At 29.8% G+C, this 19,542-nt stretch overlaps 2 protein-coding genes across 2 annotated transcripts; both read right to left on the bottom strand.

The window, feature by feature from the left end:
* Positions 1-4,425: 4,425 nt before the first annotated feature.
* LOC126664314 (uncharacterized) lies at positions 4,426-6,694 on the bottom strand. Its single transcript, XM_050356659.2, has 4 exons — positions 6,604-6,694; positions 6,354-6,520; positions 6,092-6,156; positions 4,426-4,829 (listed from the first exon to the last, which is right to left on the bottom strand). Exons 2-4 carry the CDS (start codon positions 6,496-6,498, stop codon positions 4,761-4,763), a joined length of 279 nt encoding a protein of 92 aa, XP_050212616.1. The 5' UTR covers positions 6,499-6,520; positions 6,604-6,694; the 3' UTR covers positions 4,426-4,760.
* Positions 6,695-16,029: 9,335 nt separating this feature from the next.
* On the bottom strand, positions 16,030-17,968 carry LOC126671832 (homeobox-leucine zipper protein ATHB-6-like). The gene is made up of 3 exons (XM_050365669.2): positions 17,618-17,968; positions 17,161-17,537; positions 16,030-16,595 (listed from the first exon to the last, which is right to left on the bottom strand). Exons 1-3 carry the CDS (start codon positions 17,676-17,678, stop codon positions 16,257-16,259), a joined length of 777 nt encoding a protein of 258 aa, XP_050221626.1. The 5' UTR covers positions 17,679-17,968; the 3' UTR covers positions 16,030-16,256.
* Between the last annotated feature and the right edge of the window lie 1,574 nt (positions 17,969-19,542).

Raw genomic sequence — 19,542 nt, 5'->3', positions numbered from 1 at the left:
ATTTTTTATTGTATTTTGAAGGTAGCTTATATTTCTGTAAGAATTTAAGTATAGTTGGATTTAGTCTTTTGAGTGTCCGTAATTTCTTACGAATAAATTTCTCCTTTTGATCTAGTCATCACTAGAATTTGCTTATATTATCAAAAACAATAAATGAACCTGTTAATTAATTAAGAAGAAACAAAGTACAAGGTACGCAAAATAGAAGCCGGAATATTCGGGCTCCCACAACTGAAATCAGACATTGAATTTGACTCTTTAGCTAAGGTGGCGTTTGATAAAACTGAAAATTAAGTACTGAAAATTAAGTGCTGAATTTTAAGTGCTGAAAATAATAATTGCTGATTTTTTAAGTGCTGAATTAAATAAGTCTGTTTGATAACTGCAAGTCTGTAACTACTGAATATTATTGAAATTATTATATTTATATAAATCTTTAAAGATTAACTATTTTAAAAATAAATTACTAAATACAAATAATTTTTAAAATATAAATAAAAAATATTTAAAAAATATTATGAATAATACACATATTAGAAATAAAAATCATAAATTTTAGTTGCTTATATTGATAATTAGTTTTTAAAGATATAACGATTCTCCCCTTTAACTTGAAAATCGGTCCATAAATAAAATACCTTTTAAAACTCTAAAAAACCGTTTAAATCTGATAATCATTGTTGTGTTACAAACGGAAGTCTAAATAAAATTTTAAAAGCGGATATATTAAATAATGACATATAGACTATAAAAACAAAATAAAGATGGAGAATAAAATATTCATGATGAAAAATATAGTAATTTGCAATTTTAAGTGCTAATTTAAGTATAATTAGTGATAACAAAAAAATATGAGATAAAATATTTTTATTCATGACTAATAATTGAAAATAATAAAAATATAAAATTTATTAAATGATAAAACTAATATTTAATAACTTAATGTTTTCAGTAAAAAAAATAAGTCAAAATTTTTGACTTATTATTTTAAGTGATTTTTGACTTAACTGAATAAGTTAAGTTGAACTTTTTTGAGTTATCAAACCAACTTAAAATAATTAAGTGCTTAATATATTAATTTAAGTAATAAGTTAGGTTATCAAACACCCCCTAAAACATGATTATTCATATTCGCCGATCTCCTAACAAAAACAACGGAATTTTCGAAAAACTGAGCAAATAATAAGCTCCTACAATCTTGAATTATACTCCCCACATAAGAACGGTCTGCTGGAAAAGCTCTACAAGCATAAGGGAATCACTCTCAATATAAGATGTTGATTCCTATGGATTTTAATCCAAAAAAGAGCTTCCTTAAGCGCCAATGTTTCTCCGAGAAGAGGATCCTGATAAGAAATGAAGCTACAACTATGGAACCCCAAAATCTACCATCATCATCGCGAGCCACACAACTTAACCAATAGAGCCAGGCTCAGCAAAGACAGCAGTATCAAGATTACAAAAAGATCATAGATGTTTAATTGTGAAAATTTTATTAAATTTAAATATAGACGTTTATTTATGAAAGTACTTATCTATACGGAATAGAGCAATGTTTCCTTTACTTTCTAGTATCCAAAGTTAAATATCTTAGAATACTTTTTTAATTAAACATGACGAAATAAAGATTGAGAGAAAATAAAGAAATGTAACAAAAAATATTATTTATAAATTTAAATTATGAATATAAATATGATGTAGTTTAAAAAAATAAGTACAAAGAATGACAGCAATCAAGTTTGAACTTATAACTTAATTGTGATTAATATTAATTATTTTTATATTAAGAATCTTTTATATATATATATATATATATATATATATATATATATATATATATATATTGGTAGGAACCATAGATAAGTACTAAGAACCGATAGAGACTTCGGGGTGTTTGGTTAAGCTTTTTGGTGGAGTTTTTAACTTTTACTTTTCAAAAAGTTCAACTAAAGTGTTTGGTGAGAATTGTTTTAGAGTTTTTTGAAATTTTTTGAACCTTCAACAACTGCTGTTTGAAAAACTCCATTTTGGAGCTTTTTACAAACAGCTGATAGCTTTTTTAATATTTTAATTATTTAAATAAAACTAGCCCTACTAAAATATATCGTTTTTTAATATATAAAATTATTTAAATTATTTTTAAATACTCTAATTATTTATAAGTTATATAAAATTATTTTATTTATATTAAAACAACTATAATTTAATAATCTTTTGAAAAAATCATTATAAATTTATCAAAAAAATATCTAAATAAGTTTAAACTAAATATTGTTTTTTATAAAAAAATAATTATTAATATTTTTATTAAATAATATATGATATAATATATTCATACTTTAATAAATAAAAATAAAAATTACCCTTTTTTATCATTTTATATATAAACAGTTACAGTTAATTAAATCCCATCAAACACTTATGGTCTATCAGTTACCACCCAACAGCTAACAATTATCAGTAACAGCTAACAACCACCGGCTATAAGGAACAACTGACCAAACAGGCCCTTAATAAATTAGAATCGACAAGAGTGAGGAGTGAGAACACACGCCCCTTCAGGATCACCATTACTTTACCATACTTTTCCAGTTTCCTTTCAGTGCGAATGCGGCATCTTTGCCATAAAATACAAAATAAAGAACTCAAGAAAAGGTTAGTTAAGCAGCAATATTCACAACTTTAAACATGCCAAGATCACATCCCTATCTTTCGCTTGAAACAAATGTTATTTGTCTACTCGTCAAGAACAGTTTCTATTAGAACGCGGAAAGATTGCTGCTTCATGGTGGGGCTAGCCACAAAAGGTTCTTGCAATCATTTTATTTTCTGATCGTAGAGATCGCCACAAAGGTTATACTCCGTGAAAACTTCTCGACACCTACTTTACACGGCTAATAATCACCCAATGGCATCTCAACTTTAGGGGTACGGGCGCTAAACCCCCTGATGTTTAAAAACGGGCGCTAAACCCCCTAAGTTTTGTGTTGGCGCTCACTAAACCCCTTTTGGACGAAATATGACCAAAATACCCCTGGCGCCGTTTTTCCTGGTCAACTGACTTTTTTTCAAAAAAATAAATAAATAAATAGTGGCGCCACGTCAGCTGCCACGTCACCAAACTACCCTAAAAAATTAAAACACCTAAAATACCCCTAAAACACCCAACCCAATCAAATCAAACCCAATGACATCCAAACAAACCACTTTCACCCGAACCGCCACCACCACCGCCGCCGCCGGAAAATTTTCCGGTCATCTTCTCCGATTCGAAGATGACCGGAAAATTTCCGGTCATCACCACCAGATCTGTTCCTCAAGAACAGATCGTGATCTGTTCCTGAGGAACAGATCACTGAGGAACAGATCCGATCTGTTCCTCAGTGAGGAACAGATCCAGATCTGTTCCTCAGAGGAACAGATAAAGATGACCGGAAAATTTCCGGTCATCTTCAAAATGGAGAAGATGACCGGAAAATTTTCCGGCGGTGGTCGGGTGGCGGGTCGGTTGGCGGGGTGGTGGTTGGGTCGGTTTTTGGGTTGATAGATTGGTTTATATTAAATTGGGTTGGTTTGATTTTTTTTTTTTTAAATTAAATTAGGGGTATTTTGGGTTTTTCAAATTTTTAAGATATATTTCTGACGTGTCAGATGATATGACAGTGTCAGATTTTTTTTTTTAAAATGTCAGTTGACTGAAAAAACGGCGCCAGGGGTATTTTGGTCATATTTCGTCCAAAAGGGGTTTTGTGAGCGCCGACACAAAGTTTAGGGGGTTTAGCGCCCGTTTTTAAACATCAGGGGGTTTAGCGCCCGTACCCCTAAAGTTGAGGGGCCATGGGTGATTATTAGCCACTTTACACCATGTCATCTTCATTTTTAAAAACGCTTCTTAAATTCAAAAACTTTACATCTACAATCTACTGTTGTAGAAATTGTTATTTTGCTGCTTTCCGTTTCATATCGTTTATATCATTATTAAGTTGATTAAACATGGATATAATGAAAAATAATTACAATGCATTGAAAGTGAAAGGCTTTACTTCCTAAACATTGAAAAAGGTAATGCATATTAAAAATTATTAACAAAAAATCCTTCATGTGCCAGTTGATTATCTCCATCTACACAGATTGTTTCCAGCTCTGAAATTGTTAAATTTATGTTGTCGTAGAGGAAATGGATCTGAAATGCGTACCTGTCAGTACACTACATAGTACAGACCCATAAAAATAATAAATAACACTTCAGCATTACTTTAATACTGCCAATTAATTCTTGGGCTCCATTTTACAAGCTCACAAGATTTGATTTCCAGGAAAATGGGGGGAAGATTACGTTCACATGACTCCATAGCTGTTAAGCCAATTATGAGACTAAAAATCTGCCAACTAAACAAATTTACAACATTTTCAACACCCACCAGATGCCAGCAAAACTGAAATCAATGAAAAATTGAAAGATGGGAAACAAAATCTGTCATGATTTTCAGTTTCACAATGTTTTAGTTGTTGAGGCCGGATATAGTTTGGTAATAAACGAAGGACTTTAAGAAGTTATTATACTATTTATCACTAGCATAACTAGTTTGTAAACAAATCAGAGAGGAACCAACCAAAAATTACTCATAACTAGTATAGAAACACGGCATATAACTAGTTCCTATTCTTTCGAACCACTTCATAACTGTAATGTTTACCATTCAACAAAGACAGCAGGAGAACACAGTAAGAGATTGAACATTTGTCCCCACTCCGTTAATTTATTTTGCTGCTTCAGAAGCTTCGGTTGTTTTAACTTGTATTGGACACTGAGAAACATAAGGCTTCAGCTGAAAACAAAAGCGGAAAAAAATTAATTAGCCTAGCATGAAAAGAGCCTAGTGGCTACAATTTAAGAATTTTTTAGGTCAAAATGGGCAAAGCAATTTGATTAAGGGGGGGAATTTGCTGTTTTCTTTTACCAGCTGAACGTGTTGCATTCAAAGGACAGGCATGCCAGATGCAAGGATTCTACTAATGGAGACTAAGCTTCAATCGATTCCTTAATTAAAGGCAAACTATAAAAAAGCCACCTGTGTTTTCATATGCAAAATTCTCCATCTAGCTGCCTATTTTGCTTCCCTCTGATGTTCTAGAAAGATATCGAGATACATATTTTTGTTTTGAGATATAATGAAATATATGCATTGCATTATTTAAAATTTTTTGTAGTCGAGAATCATGATCAAGAAAGAAATGTTACAGGAGAACATGATTACCAACTAAACAACCACATTGGACAAACATGTCAAAGCTCCATAAAGAATTCAGAAGAACTAAAAGAAACCGATTCCTATAATGATAACTCTTCTTGCAACTGAAACATAAATAAGAAGCGCGAGCATAGCTCCATCATCATCCTTGGGAACCGGAAAAAAATATCAATTAAGGAATTGATTGAATTTATTTTTATATATAGCACTTGTTCTGGTTGAAATGATTTTTTATGAAATATTAAATAACTTACTTGTAAATGAATAAAATGTATTTGATTTACATTAATAATTATCTTAAATTTTTATATAATTAGTTATATTGATTATAAATAAATTTTAAAATGAAATTGAACCAAATAGGGACACAACTGAAAAAAATATGTGAATAACAAATTTTCATATATCATGTACAATTATCAAAACAAAGGAAAAAAAAAATCTTGATTCTGGACCATAATGGGAAGCTAGACAATGGAATGAACATATTGGGGGTAAGAAAGTAGTGAAAGTTGGAGAAGCAATCTTGTTCTTTGTAGCAGAAAATGAAAGTTGAGAAGAAAAATTTCTTCTTGAAAGGAGATTTACGGAAGACATTGAAGAAAGCAGCACAAGCAAAAATGAAACAGAAATGCAATAGGAATGCTAAACAAAGTGTTGATGGCAATAAAAGTAGGTCCTGGACTGTCTTCTTCGTCTATGTATTTTGTATCCATAGTCACTGCTAAAACTATAAACCCTAACATAATTATGTCCTAAACTTCAAAAGGAATCATCGATGCCTTTTAGATATTGTACGCAAATACTAAACATTGTTTTTCTACAAGTGGACAGATTACCTGGAAGTTCGTCAAGTCAGGTACGATGTAGTTTGGCAATTTCTCAGGCACAATTACGTAGCCACCTGCAACAAGAAGAAGCAATAATTAGATAGCAATTTCCAACAGAAAAGAGGTATAATAGTCTTGTTTGACGAAATATGCTTATATCATTCACGATTCAATTTAAATGGAAATTATAAGTGTAACCTATAAGCTCCAGAGCTATTTGACTAAAATCAAAGCTTAATTGTAGGGAATTAAGAGAAGCAGAAATTAGAACCTTTGCGAGTGTGAAAACCAGTAGGCTTGCAATTCTTGCCCTTGTAATAATCCCGAGGAGCTCGTTTCGACGACAGAATATCCAACGACGACGTTCTCTTCCTCCGAAACGCCCTTCCAATCCCCATTATCAACCCCAACGCCATTTCCCGCTATAATCTACCTGTGCTGCAAAAAGAAAATTAACAGACAGAATTGTGTAAGCTTTGAACAATAACGTCAAATACCAAAGAAACTGAAGCTACACTTACTGGCGAGTCGCCAATTTAGCACGACTGCAATCCGAATAGATCTGGAGAAAGGGAGGGCTTAGGGGTTTTCAGCTTCGAACAAAAAGGGCTTTGTACATAAATGCTTGAATTGGGCTTGGTCTTTTCAAAAACACTCTCCTATTAAAAAGTTGGCACAATTACGCCTTTTGTGATTGAAAAATAGCAAACATACCTCAACTAGAACAGCAATTCAAAATTGATTCTTAATTAAAAAAATTCAAAATTGCAAAGAAAATTGTCCGGTTTCTACTCTCCATCGGAGCTGCGCTCGATTTCCTCTTCATCTGCCACTGCTATTAGGTTTCCCTTTCAACGGTGGTTCAGGCGGTGGTTTTACAGCACCACTAGTGAATATGTGTTAGTTTAACAATGGATTGCGATATATGTTCAGCGACTCCACCATCGTCTTCTCTTATGTGTAATTTTCTTTTTCTGTAAACTTTTATCTTTACTTTCTTCCTTCTTTGCTCCAATGATGAAATTGTTACTTAGCCGTCAATTAGGAAACTAAATTATAAAGAAATCAGTCACTAGTAAATATTAAGATTTAAATTTTGGATTTGTGAAAAGAAAAAAGAAGCAATTACAGCACTATTATTTTTATATATACATTTTACTTATTTCTTATAATGCATGCAACATGTTCGATGAAATGCCTAAAAAACTATTTGAAGTTATTTTCATACTCTGAATATTTAAATGTTACATAATTATATATTACTCCATTAATTTGTGATTTATGCGATTATTTTGTTGAGCGTCTGTTACCGGTTTGAGAAATGGAGATCCACTTGTTATTATATTTATTTCAATGGTTATATACACAACAATAATATGTCTATTTTAGTATTAACAAATATATTATATGAATTTAAAATAAAATATGAAAAGTAGAAGGTGAATAACATTACGTAATATTTTCTTGTTTAAAGTGTTTATATTTTTTATTTGCTAGAGTATTATGTTGCTAAACTAATGCTTTTTTGTTGCTGGTTCTGTTGTCTATTTAGTGCAGTTTCTTGCAGTTACGTAATATATTACTCTGGCATGATTTGAATAGCTTTTGAGTAGTTTATAAGTAGCTCGTTAGTAGCTTTTGAATAGCTCGTTAGTAGCTTTTAATATTTATTATAATTGATCAATAATTGCAGGTCTCAAAACCAAACTGATTATCTCAAGTTGGCAATCAAAATATGTCATACATATCATCAAATGTGACTTGCAAAAAAGTGCACTCGCCACATGATAGAACTAAAGTATGGAAGACCTAAAAGGAGAAGAATTAAGAAAACATGAATACTTAAAAATCAGCAGGGAAGTTGCAGATGAGGAGTGTTCAAAAATATATATTTAAACTTGTAAAATATTGCTAAATAAAAATGATCACACAATCATTCTAGTCATATTATGACTATATAATTATGTATAGATGTTTAAAAATATGCGTAATTCATTTGTGAATTTATAATAACTAACTATGTTTTTTTTAATTTATATTTATTGACTTTTGTATTAATAGATAATGGTTCGCGTTCTTTCAATAGTATGTCTCTATCCTCTTAAAAATCTACGTGGTGTTGAACTTGCCTCATTCATGCTAGTCATTTTAAAGCTATGAGCCAAAATAATATTTATTGCAAATATAAATGTACATTTTACTTTCAATATCTTCAGTAGCTTTTCAGTAGCTCGCTAGTAGTTTTTCAATAGCTCATTCATAGCTTTTAACATTTAATAATTTGCTAAATAATTTGCGAGAAACAAAAAAAACTGCCGAATAACAAGTTGTACTAGTTCAAAAAACAACAACACATTATACAATTAGCTTTAAACAAACCACGTATAAAAATATAAGATGTATGACGAGTAGCTTGTGAGTAGTTTGTGAGTAGCTTCTGAGTAGCTTCCGAGTAGCTTAGATTCATTATCAACACTGATTTTTCTCTTACTTAAATCGCTTTTCGATTCAACTCGAACATCATTGACCTTTTCGCTTGTCACAGCCACTTGATCCTTTTTTTTCGGTTGTTCTTTGAAAAAATTATGTTTAGAAACTGATTTTGCGACCATTTTGCTTGAACTAAATTGACAAAAATAGTGTTAATTAAAAATAGTAAATCTTGACAAAAAATTAAGATCCAAAAATCATATTAGCAAAAAAGGATAACAATCACTAACACATGCATATAAACAAAAATAAGAATTAAATCTAGTTAAATATACAAATGCAAAAATAACAAGATAAATTGGAAAATTCCAACTAATCTGATTGCTTTGTAGTTTGGTAGATTATTTTCTTTATTGATTTAATACCTTTCAGTTCTTATTAACAACATTGTATCTTAAAAACCTATAGAAGCTACTTTTTAGTTCCGATAAACAGCACTGTATCACAAAATTACTTCCCAATCTAAGTTAGCTTTACTCAATAACTATTCAGCCATTCATCCATCAATTAACCTCATCAATTAACTTTGTTCAACCCAGTGTATGAGCTTGATCATACTTTCATGGAGAGCAAGATCAAATTAATTTATGAATTTATATGTCAAAATTAAAATCAAATACATATAAAACAGATCCAAAATTTCTTATTATTCCATAGCAATTTGGATCTCTTAAAATCTATTTAATCTTTTTTTTTAAAAATGAGTTTACTTAATTAATATCTATTGATTAGATTTAGTTTTTTTTTTGAATTCATCAAATCTCATTAAATCGAATATGAAACAGTTACATTTGTAAGAAATTCGGGATAATTCGAAACGAAACCCGATTACCTGACATGGAACAGACAACATGCTGTATGATTCGCAGATCTTACTTACGAAAATAAAAATAAATTATTAACTGTTTCGCTAATTAAGTGCAGTCTTCAATCAATCTTCGATCAAACTTCATCCATCACTCATCACCCGCAAACTCACATCATGCGGTTCAACCACCACTTCATAACTCCTTCATAAAAAAGACACAACAAACCTTCCACAGAGGAAGGACAACAAACCTTTCACAAATAAAGGACAAATTAAAACATTCAGAAAAAAAACAAACAAGGAAAAATAAATAAACCTAATATAGCTCATAAAAGATTCTATTTTATTGTTGATGATCTTCAATTTATTTTCGTTTCTTGGTAATTGAATTGCGCTTCGTTGATAAATCTTAATCCATCAAGAAAAAAATGGAAAAGAATTGGCTATTTATTATATCTATGAAATTAAATTAACATATATAAAGGGATGGCTACCGTAACAGCAAAATCAAACCATTGACGGCTGTCGGAGAAGAAACAACAAAAAAACTCTAGACGGCTAGAGTTTGCTTTGAGAGAAAAGAGAGGTTTAGGTTTTGAGAAAAGAGAGGTGATTAGATTTAGTTAATTCTACACAATGTGGAGTGACGACTCCACTCTACTTTCATATATCATTTTGAAGAGATTTTGGAAAAATATCAATGAACATCATCAGACAATAATGTTGATGACTTTAATATCTTAGTTTTAGTAGAATTACCTCAAAATTATGAAATTATCATATTGAAATACAATTCATAGTTACTGAAATTTAATATAAATAATGTAAAAAAATTAAGAACTGAGTTATTAGATGAAACAATGATAGAGATTACTCAGTGGTGGCAAAATAATTAGGTTTGGTTTTGCCACTTGATTTCGTCAACCATAAACCAGAAGAGGGAGCTGAAAATTATCATTGTAATTTTCGTCACCCACCAATTTTAACCATATAAAACCTCTTTTATAGTAGAGATTGAAGCAAAACTCTGAATGAACAAATAAGAACACATATTTTTTTGAATTCGATAATAATTAGAGAAAAATGAAGAAGAAACGGTTGGAGAAGGAGATCGAACAAATGATGAAGTGTGGAGAAAAGCGTAAGACGACAGCCGAAGTAACAGTGTGGAAAAAAGCGTAAATATGAAAAGAGGAAATTAAAAAAAGAGTACGCTTGTCAACTTAACTTTTGAGGAGGTATCTTTGTAAGGATTCTGAAAATCAGGGTATACCATGTCATTTCCTCGAACAAAAACTGGCAAAGCAGAATAAATTTGTTGAATACGGCCCAGCTCAGTTAACTGAGTGCATGTTGGACTACATATCCAGCAACTGTATTTGGCCCTAAAGGTGGGCTGCGCATAAACATATAGATCCATGAGCAAATTCTAAGATAAATTAATAAAATAAATTATAGAGTTTTTCCTATTTCTTGCTCAAGTGTGATTTTCCTTTAGAAAATGGAAAACTTATTCAAAAAACTCTAAAATATGCCTTAAGCTCAATTTTTTCTATTTAAAATACTGAAAAAAAAAAATCTTAATAAGACCATTTGTTTTAGATCAATTTAAAAATCTACATTTCTAACTACTAACCACTAGCTACTAACACATCCAAAAAAAAAAATTTCAGTATCCCAACAAATAGGGCCAGAGAGCATGTATCACAAGAAATAGAGCCAAAAGGAGATCATATAACTATTGTACAAAAATAAATTATGAATATGTATATATATTTTTAATGACCTAATCATCCAAAAATAATTTATTTTTTCATTTTTTTTTGTATTCTCAAACTTTTAAAATCATCAATTTTTTAATTATTAGTTTCAATTGTACTCATTTTTTTAAATTGGATTTTCTATTTTGAAAAAGATTTAAATATGTATGCCATATTTAGCTCATAATCTAAGTAGACTTTAATGTTTTAAAAATATTAAAAATTGAGATTATGTGGTAAATAAAAAAGATATTTCAAACTTTTTTTAAGTATAAACATTTTAATTGGAAAAATAAGTACAATTAAAATTGAAAATTTAGAAATAAGGTAAAATTGACGATATTAAAAATTAGAAAATATAAATAAAAAAAGTCAAAAAAGTGAGATAATTTTGAATGATTTGCTGTTTGGAATTCTACTTCAGCCTTTTAGAATATTCTTCATCTAAATAAGAACATTAATAGTCAATACAAATCTTCACCAAGTCTATTTGTTTTTTTTTAACTTCAAAAATTATTGTAGAAGATGCCACAACATCTTTATCATGAGTAGATGAAAGGCAAATGGGCTATAAATATATTTACATATTTTAGTTATAGTGGATGAGTTGGCTTTTGAGTTAAAGGAAGGGGCAACAAAATGCAATGTGGTTATACAAGTGCTATGTATATAAGCAAAGAAAAGCCTAGTTACTTGGTAGTTGTTAGAAACTGATATGCTTTGCTTGGTCATCATCATCGATCCTCTTCACTTATATCTTGTTTCAATGATGATGTCAATTTCGTTTATCTAAATTTGAGCAAGACGTACGTAGATGGAACCTTGTCCCTCTCTACCCTAAATTACAATTTACAAAAAGTAATTTCTTACAACTGTACGTATAAGGACATAAATGTTATATTCCGAGTGAATATTCATATAAAAAAGTTTGGTTGCCGAGTGAAAACGACGGTGGAAACAAGAAATGCTACTTGTGGAACGGGCAGATTTTGCAAGTTGCATCTCTATCCTCTTACAACCTTTGAGTTCTGTAATATGGAAAGGAGACAAATGCTTATCTATATTCGATGAAAATGAAAACTGTAAATTTCATGGTAACTTAACTTAGAGGCAACAGAGGGAACACAGTTTGGTTGCTATTTCAGTATAAATTTACTGAAATTTAAAATTACATTTAAAATTATAAATTCATAAATGATACTCCTCCGTCCCATAAAGATAGGGACATGGCTATTTTGGACGTCCTAAAATATAAACACAATTGTTATGTTAATTTAAATAGTTAACATAAAATACCAATATTAATCTTTACTAATTTAAACCACTTTTTTATATTCTATAATCATTATTAATTATGATCACTTTATACAATATAAAAATTAATAATAAATTTAATTTTCAAAATTTAATTACAATTTCAAAATAATAATTACCTTCCTCATAGTATAAATTAATAATATTTAAATGATTAAATTAAAAATTATTATTTGGAAGTTAACAAAAAGATAACTAGTTTAATATTTATTTCTTAATTCTTGTGCAAACTCAATTTTGTCTATTTTTCGAAACGGAGGGAGTATTTCCGTCTTTTAAAGTTGTAATAGAATTATCAATTCAAATTATATTTATAATTCTAGCAAAATTAGTACAAAGTTTATAAGGAATTAGGAGTAATTGATTTTGAGTGTCATGAACTTTGAATTTTTTTCATTTCGGTCATTAATTTGTTTTAATAACTAAACTCTAATTTTTTTTTATTTTTTTCCGGCCAAAAATGCTTAAGTGACAACCAATTTTTTTTAACTGAAAACTTGTCATATATGCATAATTTTGACCTAAAAACTCATTTCCAAACAAAATTATGCATGTTTAACAAATTTGCAAAATAAAACTAGTAAAATCTAACTGTCACATGGTAAATTACGGCTATTAAACATTTTTAACCGGAAAATCGAAAAAAAAAGTTTAGCAATTGAAAAAAAAATTAAAATTTAATAGTTAAAATAAAAAAATAAAAATTCAGTGACCGTGAGTATTGATTATCCAAAAATTGGTCTATAGCTTTGGTAAGCAGCTTGGTTGCATTAAAAAGCAAAATGACGTAGCTTTTTATGGATAACAAGCGCGATGGAAATTCTATAATGTGATTATTTAAGATTTCGAGTATGTGTGGTCTATGGTTAGTTCTCACTTAAGTCGAGGATCTCGCTAAAAGTGTCATCTTGTACTGCAACGATGAATAAAGTTCCGTTGTATGCGAGAGTTTTGATTTTTAAACACTTCTGATTAAACTTTCAAACCGCTAAATCCGTTGAAATTTTATATTTTCCGATATCTTTAAAAAAAATTTGAAAAGATAGATTTTTATCATAAAAACACCTTCCAAAAAAACTCAATAGAACTATAGTGAGACTTAAGAAAATTATAGATCTAAGACAATTTATTAATTAAAGATCTAAAAAAACATAAATATAAATTTGATTTGGACGGTGAAAAGATGGCTGTAGTCTTTTAGAGTTTAGGGTTTTTCTCTCTTGTTCAGCACCAAGGACCACCTTGAATGGGTGACGGGTGCCATACTCAAAGCAAAAGTTTTGGGCTAGAGAAAATGAGAGCAGAGAGTTGGTGAGTTTTTTCTGTGCAACTTTAGTTATAGGGATTACCAATAGAAACGTCATGGCAATCTATCAAATCGACCCCTGAAGATTCCATTTTAGCATTTACAGTCAAACATGGGTGACATTATGGGTCCCCTTTTCCCTGACATGAAAATGACTTTTAGTAGCCAACAGTTTTACTACCTTTTTTGCTCTGTCTTTTTCCCACCCTAAAAACATCAAACTAGAAAACGACTTGTTTCTTCTTCACCTCCACACATCCATACTACCCTAATTCCTTTCATTTTGCTTTTACTTTAATCATCAAACTGTCCATTACCATTATATTAACGGTTAATTGCTAATCAAATAATGATTTTTAAAGTTCTTTACAATTATAACCATAATTGTCAAGCCCAATTGAAATATAAAACCTATAAAATAGAAGATTAAGGATTAAAAGTTTGATATCCAAAGTTGAATCGAGATTGAATCATAATCTAAAAATAGAATATACATTATTGTTTAAAATACAAATGTTAGTAAATTTTTCATAAAAATATTTTTCAAACATTTACTATCTTCAAAAGAAAGAATCTTTGCAAATGATTATAAATTAATAAAATTTACTAGATAATTTTTCATGACCAATTCTTCTCATTATCGTTTTATTTTTCAAATTCTTTAAAATTATTATTTCCACCATCAACGTCTAGATAATATCCAACCGATTGAATGAGTTTTAAAAGAACTTATATTAAAAAGGGTTTAGTTGTGGTTGTGAAACCAGTTCGCAGGTTTACTGATTAAATCGGCTAGATTGGATCGGATTTGATAACCATGATTGTAACATTACTTTTTAATTTTAATAATTTCAAACACCAATTTTTAATTTTTAACAATTCAAAACATATATTTACTTTTCAATATACTTAACTTATATGACACCCAAAAATTATCAAAAAATTTAATCTTCGAATGTCTACATCAACAAAAATATATCATAAATATAATGTACATTTTGAATTGTCAAAAGTTGAAAGTTATTGTCTAAAATTAAAATTCGTATTGTAATAGTAGATCTTAAATTAAAGTAATTTCATTATCTAAAGTGTTTCCTTTCATTAAACTAGTATGTTGCTCGTTTATAATTTACTTTGTTTTGTGGCAAATAAAATTGAACTTACACTAATAAGCGTCAACTTTGCTTATTTTTATTTCTGCTTGATCTTGAATGATAATAAACTAGCAGGAATTTTGGAAAAGTGTTGGGGCTGGTGGGGAAGAGAAAAATGGATAGTTTATAGTTTTGGCCTTTGGGTTAAAGCTAAGTGTCCTTCAGAATGTAGACTATAGAGAGTGGTACCACTTGGTCTAGCCATTGATTATTGTTAGCTACTGGTCAGGATCTACCCTTTACCAACCACATGGCATGATAGGAGCTCATCAGATTATCAAATACATGCATTTAACAAAATGGACCGGAAGCTGTAATCTTTGATTATGAAAGTTTCAGCCAATTTCATATATATTTGATAGCCTATGAAGGGACAACGTTGTTGATATGTACGAAGATGACATGATCAGTTTTTCTTACTGAATAATGTGGCAAGGCAAAAAAATAAGAGAGGTCCAGTTTTGATTTCAGCCTACATGTTTTTGCAAAATCTTGTGAAGAAATATGTTTCACCCAAATCAACAAATCTAAAATAAAAAAAGACAAAATAATATAATTTAAAGTTTTAGAGTCTCTAAAGCGGAGCTAATTTTAATTGTTTAATTATGGAGCAGATATATCCTTTATTTGTTTTCTTCGAATAGGACGTGGTTCTGATTAAGATCCTATACTGTACATACGAGTTTGAAAAAGAGTATAGCCCAATTCCTATTCGAGCTTTGAAGCTTTTGTTCTATTCTAAAGATTTATTTTATTTTTATTTGCACATATAATTGGGCTCTCGTCGAGATATAGTAATAAAAAAAGTTATATATATATGTTCTTCTAGTTCTATCGCTACCGTGTGACTTATAGACGGTTCATCCTATTTAGATATTTATGACCAATAAACATTAGATCTTTTTCGGATAAACCCTAAAAAGAGAAAAAAGTCTAAAATATTAACATATGTCTATTACCGTAATAATTTATTGGGAATATCACGTGCTAAAGTCACATAAATCCGCCAATCTTCCTTTGCCGAAATATACTACTCGATAAATTTTAAGCGGAAAAATATAGCTTGTTCTAGATAAATTACCAAAATAAAAGAAAATAAATAGTGATATTCATGCTACTTTAACTCATAGTAGTAGTATTTATTTTAATAATGTAATAGAAAGTTGACACATTACTTGAATATAAAATTGGGCTATGAAAGACAATAACTTAAGTGGGTTGAACAAGATTGGTCACTGACCATTTATGATGATTTTTTACACAAAGGTAAACAGAAAAACCTCACTGTTCCCGCCATTGCAAACAGAAATAGAGCCTCTCAAGAAACCAATTTGAAATAATTTTAGTGGTCAGTGAAATGCCAGTGCAAAGTAGGAGGTTGATCAACAGAGAAGAAATTGCAGGAATCTTCTGTGCTAAAGAAATCATGGTGCTCTTCTAATTTGACAAGATGAGGTTGTGGAAACCCATTACCAGCAACAGTTCTTGAGTCAGACAAGTGAATCCAGTTCATGAATCCATGCGAAGAATTATTATTATTATTATTATCACTCACTTCATGACTCTGACTCTGCACTGAAACATCATTGTTCTCTGATTCTGAAACTCGACACTCTTCTTTCACTGACTCACTGCTGCTCTCTGCATTCTCTTCCCTTATCTTACCTTTCATTTCCTTTACCTGCATAACAAAATTATCTTAATTATTTCGGATATACATCATATACATATTTTAGAGTGTTTTGCAAATTTAATACGGATTTTTAATTTTAACAATTTAAAACATGGACTTATAGTTCAAAAAACTGGGTAATTTTTCAATTCAAGTTGGACACTAATATTTATATTTACAATGTTATTGTTCCAGCGTCTAAATAATTTTTTTTTGTTGTTTAGAGTTTCGAATTAAAAAAAATTGATAGTTTGTATTTTAAATTGTCAAAGTTGAAAATTTATGTTAAAATTGTAGAACACGATAAAACTCTCCACTTATTTTGCATTTAATCTTAAATTTCTATTTTTTATCAATTAGACTAAATGTATTAATTTTCAAATATAACTATAGGGGCTAATTAATAATAAAATTGAATTAATTGATAAAAATTAACAAATACAGAGAACTAATCGATAGAAAAAACGATTTTACATAGTATCAATTGTTCATTTTAGGTGAAGTAAAATACAAATCAAACTTAACCATTGCTTACATAAAGTAATTACAAACTTTCTTAGTATGTTTAACTTACCTGAAGAGTCAAAGACTCATTGTCTTTTTGAAGATTACTGTAATCAAGCTTTAGTGCGTCATAACTAGCCTTAAGGGTACCATATTCCCTCTCTAGTTGCTTAGTTTTCCACCGTGCACGGCGGTTTTGGAACCAAATCGCCACTTGTCTCGGCTGCAATCCTAATTCCTCCGCTAATCTGATCTTCCTCTCAGGCTCAAGCTTGTTCTCCACTTCAAAATTCTTCTCCAAGGACTTAACTTGAACTAAGCTTAATCTTCTCTTCTTTTCAGCAGTATGAGTAGTTTCTTCAGTGTAATCATCTTCTTCAAGACTATCCAACATTTCTTGAAACTCTCTACTGTAACCTTGCCTTGGTTTTTGATTAGTTTCTTCCTCTACACCATTGATGATCACATAATTATGTTTAGACATAATTAGAAAAATAAATGAGCTTGAGATTGGAGTTTTTGGTTACCTTTTGAAGAGGAGATTGAGATTAAAGCAGGAAATGAATCTTGGGAACTGAACCTCTTCATAATTGAATCTTGAAATTATTAAAAAGTGGCTAAAAACCTGGTAATGTTTTGGTTGTCAACTTCCACTAATTTTTGCTCAATCTTTAAAGTCCATAAAAAGAAACAACAGAGAATCAATTTCACTGTTTGTTTTCACTTTATAAAAATGAGCAAGCTTTTGAAAAAAGCAGACAAAACCCAAGAAAAAGAAACAGTAATTAAAGGTTGTGATTTAGCTAATCATTGTCTAATAATAATGCAACAATCTAAGATAGTAAAATATTTATAGGGAGAGAGAGAGAGAGGACAGTGAACCTGCTTCACCACTTCACAATTATATACTGTGAGAGTGAGGTAGCTTTAACTGTTATGAGCTATGGAGGGTGAAATTTCTTAATTTTTTGACTTTTTGTTTAGTGAGGTCACATCTCTCATTAATAGTTTCCACAAATCATTGTTTGATCAGTTACAGTTAAAAATTACCTTTCTACTAATAGTGAATTACTTGGGATGCATAAGAAATGAGAGAATAGTTCTTTTTTCTTTTGAAAATGATAGTACTATATTGGCTTAATTACTTAAAAACCACCCACCTTTAACTTTTTTTTCGTTTATACCCTGACCTAGAAAAAAAATTCATTTATACCCTGATATATGTGTTTATGTTTCATCTCTACCCCGAGGCAATAAATTAACCTCTTTTTATTTAAAAAAAGTTTAAAATAGTCCTTCATTTAAAGAAAAATTCATTTCTAATTAAACTCTAATTAGCTTAGGTTAAAAATGAAGAACAATTTTAAACTTTTTTCTAAATGAAAAGAGGTTAATTTAGTGTCTCGGGATAGAGGTGAAACATAAATACATACGTCAGGGTATACATGAATTTTTTCCTAGGTCAGGGTATAAACGAAAAAAAAGTTCAAGGTGAGTTGTTTTTAAGTAATTAAGCCTACTATATTTTATCAAAGATGAAAATAGTACAATCATAAAATGTATGCCTAATTACGGAATTCTTTTTGTTTATACCCTCACTTTGTAAAAAAAGTCATATGTATATAATTTTAAGTTTTTAAGTTTCGTCCCTACCCAAGGACATTAAATTGTAGTCTTTGCAATTGTACAAAAATACCATTTTTTAAAAAAAAAGCAAAAGAAATTAATTATTCTAATTTTCTCGATTTTCAGGCGAGGACTCCTCCTCCTTGCCAGAAAACCGATTTGTTTCTTAAAAATAAGTTTATTCGATTTTGGTGACGGGTTTGTAATCGGAGGAGTGCGGTGGTTGTTCTTAAATGGAATTTATGTTAAGACTCGTTTGAATTTTTTTTTAAGACTCATTTGAATTTTTTTTTTCAAATTGAAGAACTTGTTTGTATTTTTCAGAATAGAAAAAAGTATGATGTAACCCCCCATTTAATTGTTTTTAATGATTTCATCTTTTAATTCTTCAAACTATCAATTATATCCCTATGCTGGATAGGGACGAAACCTAAAAATCCAAAATTGAGTACAAATAGTTTTTTTTATAAGGTTAGGATATAAACGAAAAAAAAGTTTAAGATGGAGTTTTTTTAAAGCAGTTAGGCCTAAAATGTAATACAAGATTAAACATATGAATTTTAAATCTAAATTCAGCGTATATAAAACAAAAAAAAATACGACAAAAAAATTAATTTAATGGAGATGAATCAAGCCGTATTTCTCATTAAAATTCCATGAGGCCACAACCATGTCTAAAGTGTGGATGGAGCATAGAACTTAATTAACAATATCGTTCGATTAGACTGCTATAAAACTTCATACGTTGTATCTTCATATTAATCCGAACCAATCTTCAATAAACTTATGAGAGGCAAAAAGACATCCAAACATTTATTTAGATATT

Source organism: Mercurialis annua, linkage group LG1-X (assembly GCF_937616625.2).
Source record: "Mercurialis annua linkage group LG1-X, ddMerAnnu1.2, whole genome shotgun sequence".
In the NCBI taxonomy this organism is placed as follows: Eukaryota; Viridiplantae; Streptophyta; class Magnoliopsida; order Malpighiales; family Euphorbiaceae; genus Mercurialis; species Mercurialis annua.
This window is presented reverse-complemented; position numbering and strand designations above follow the sequence as displayed.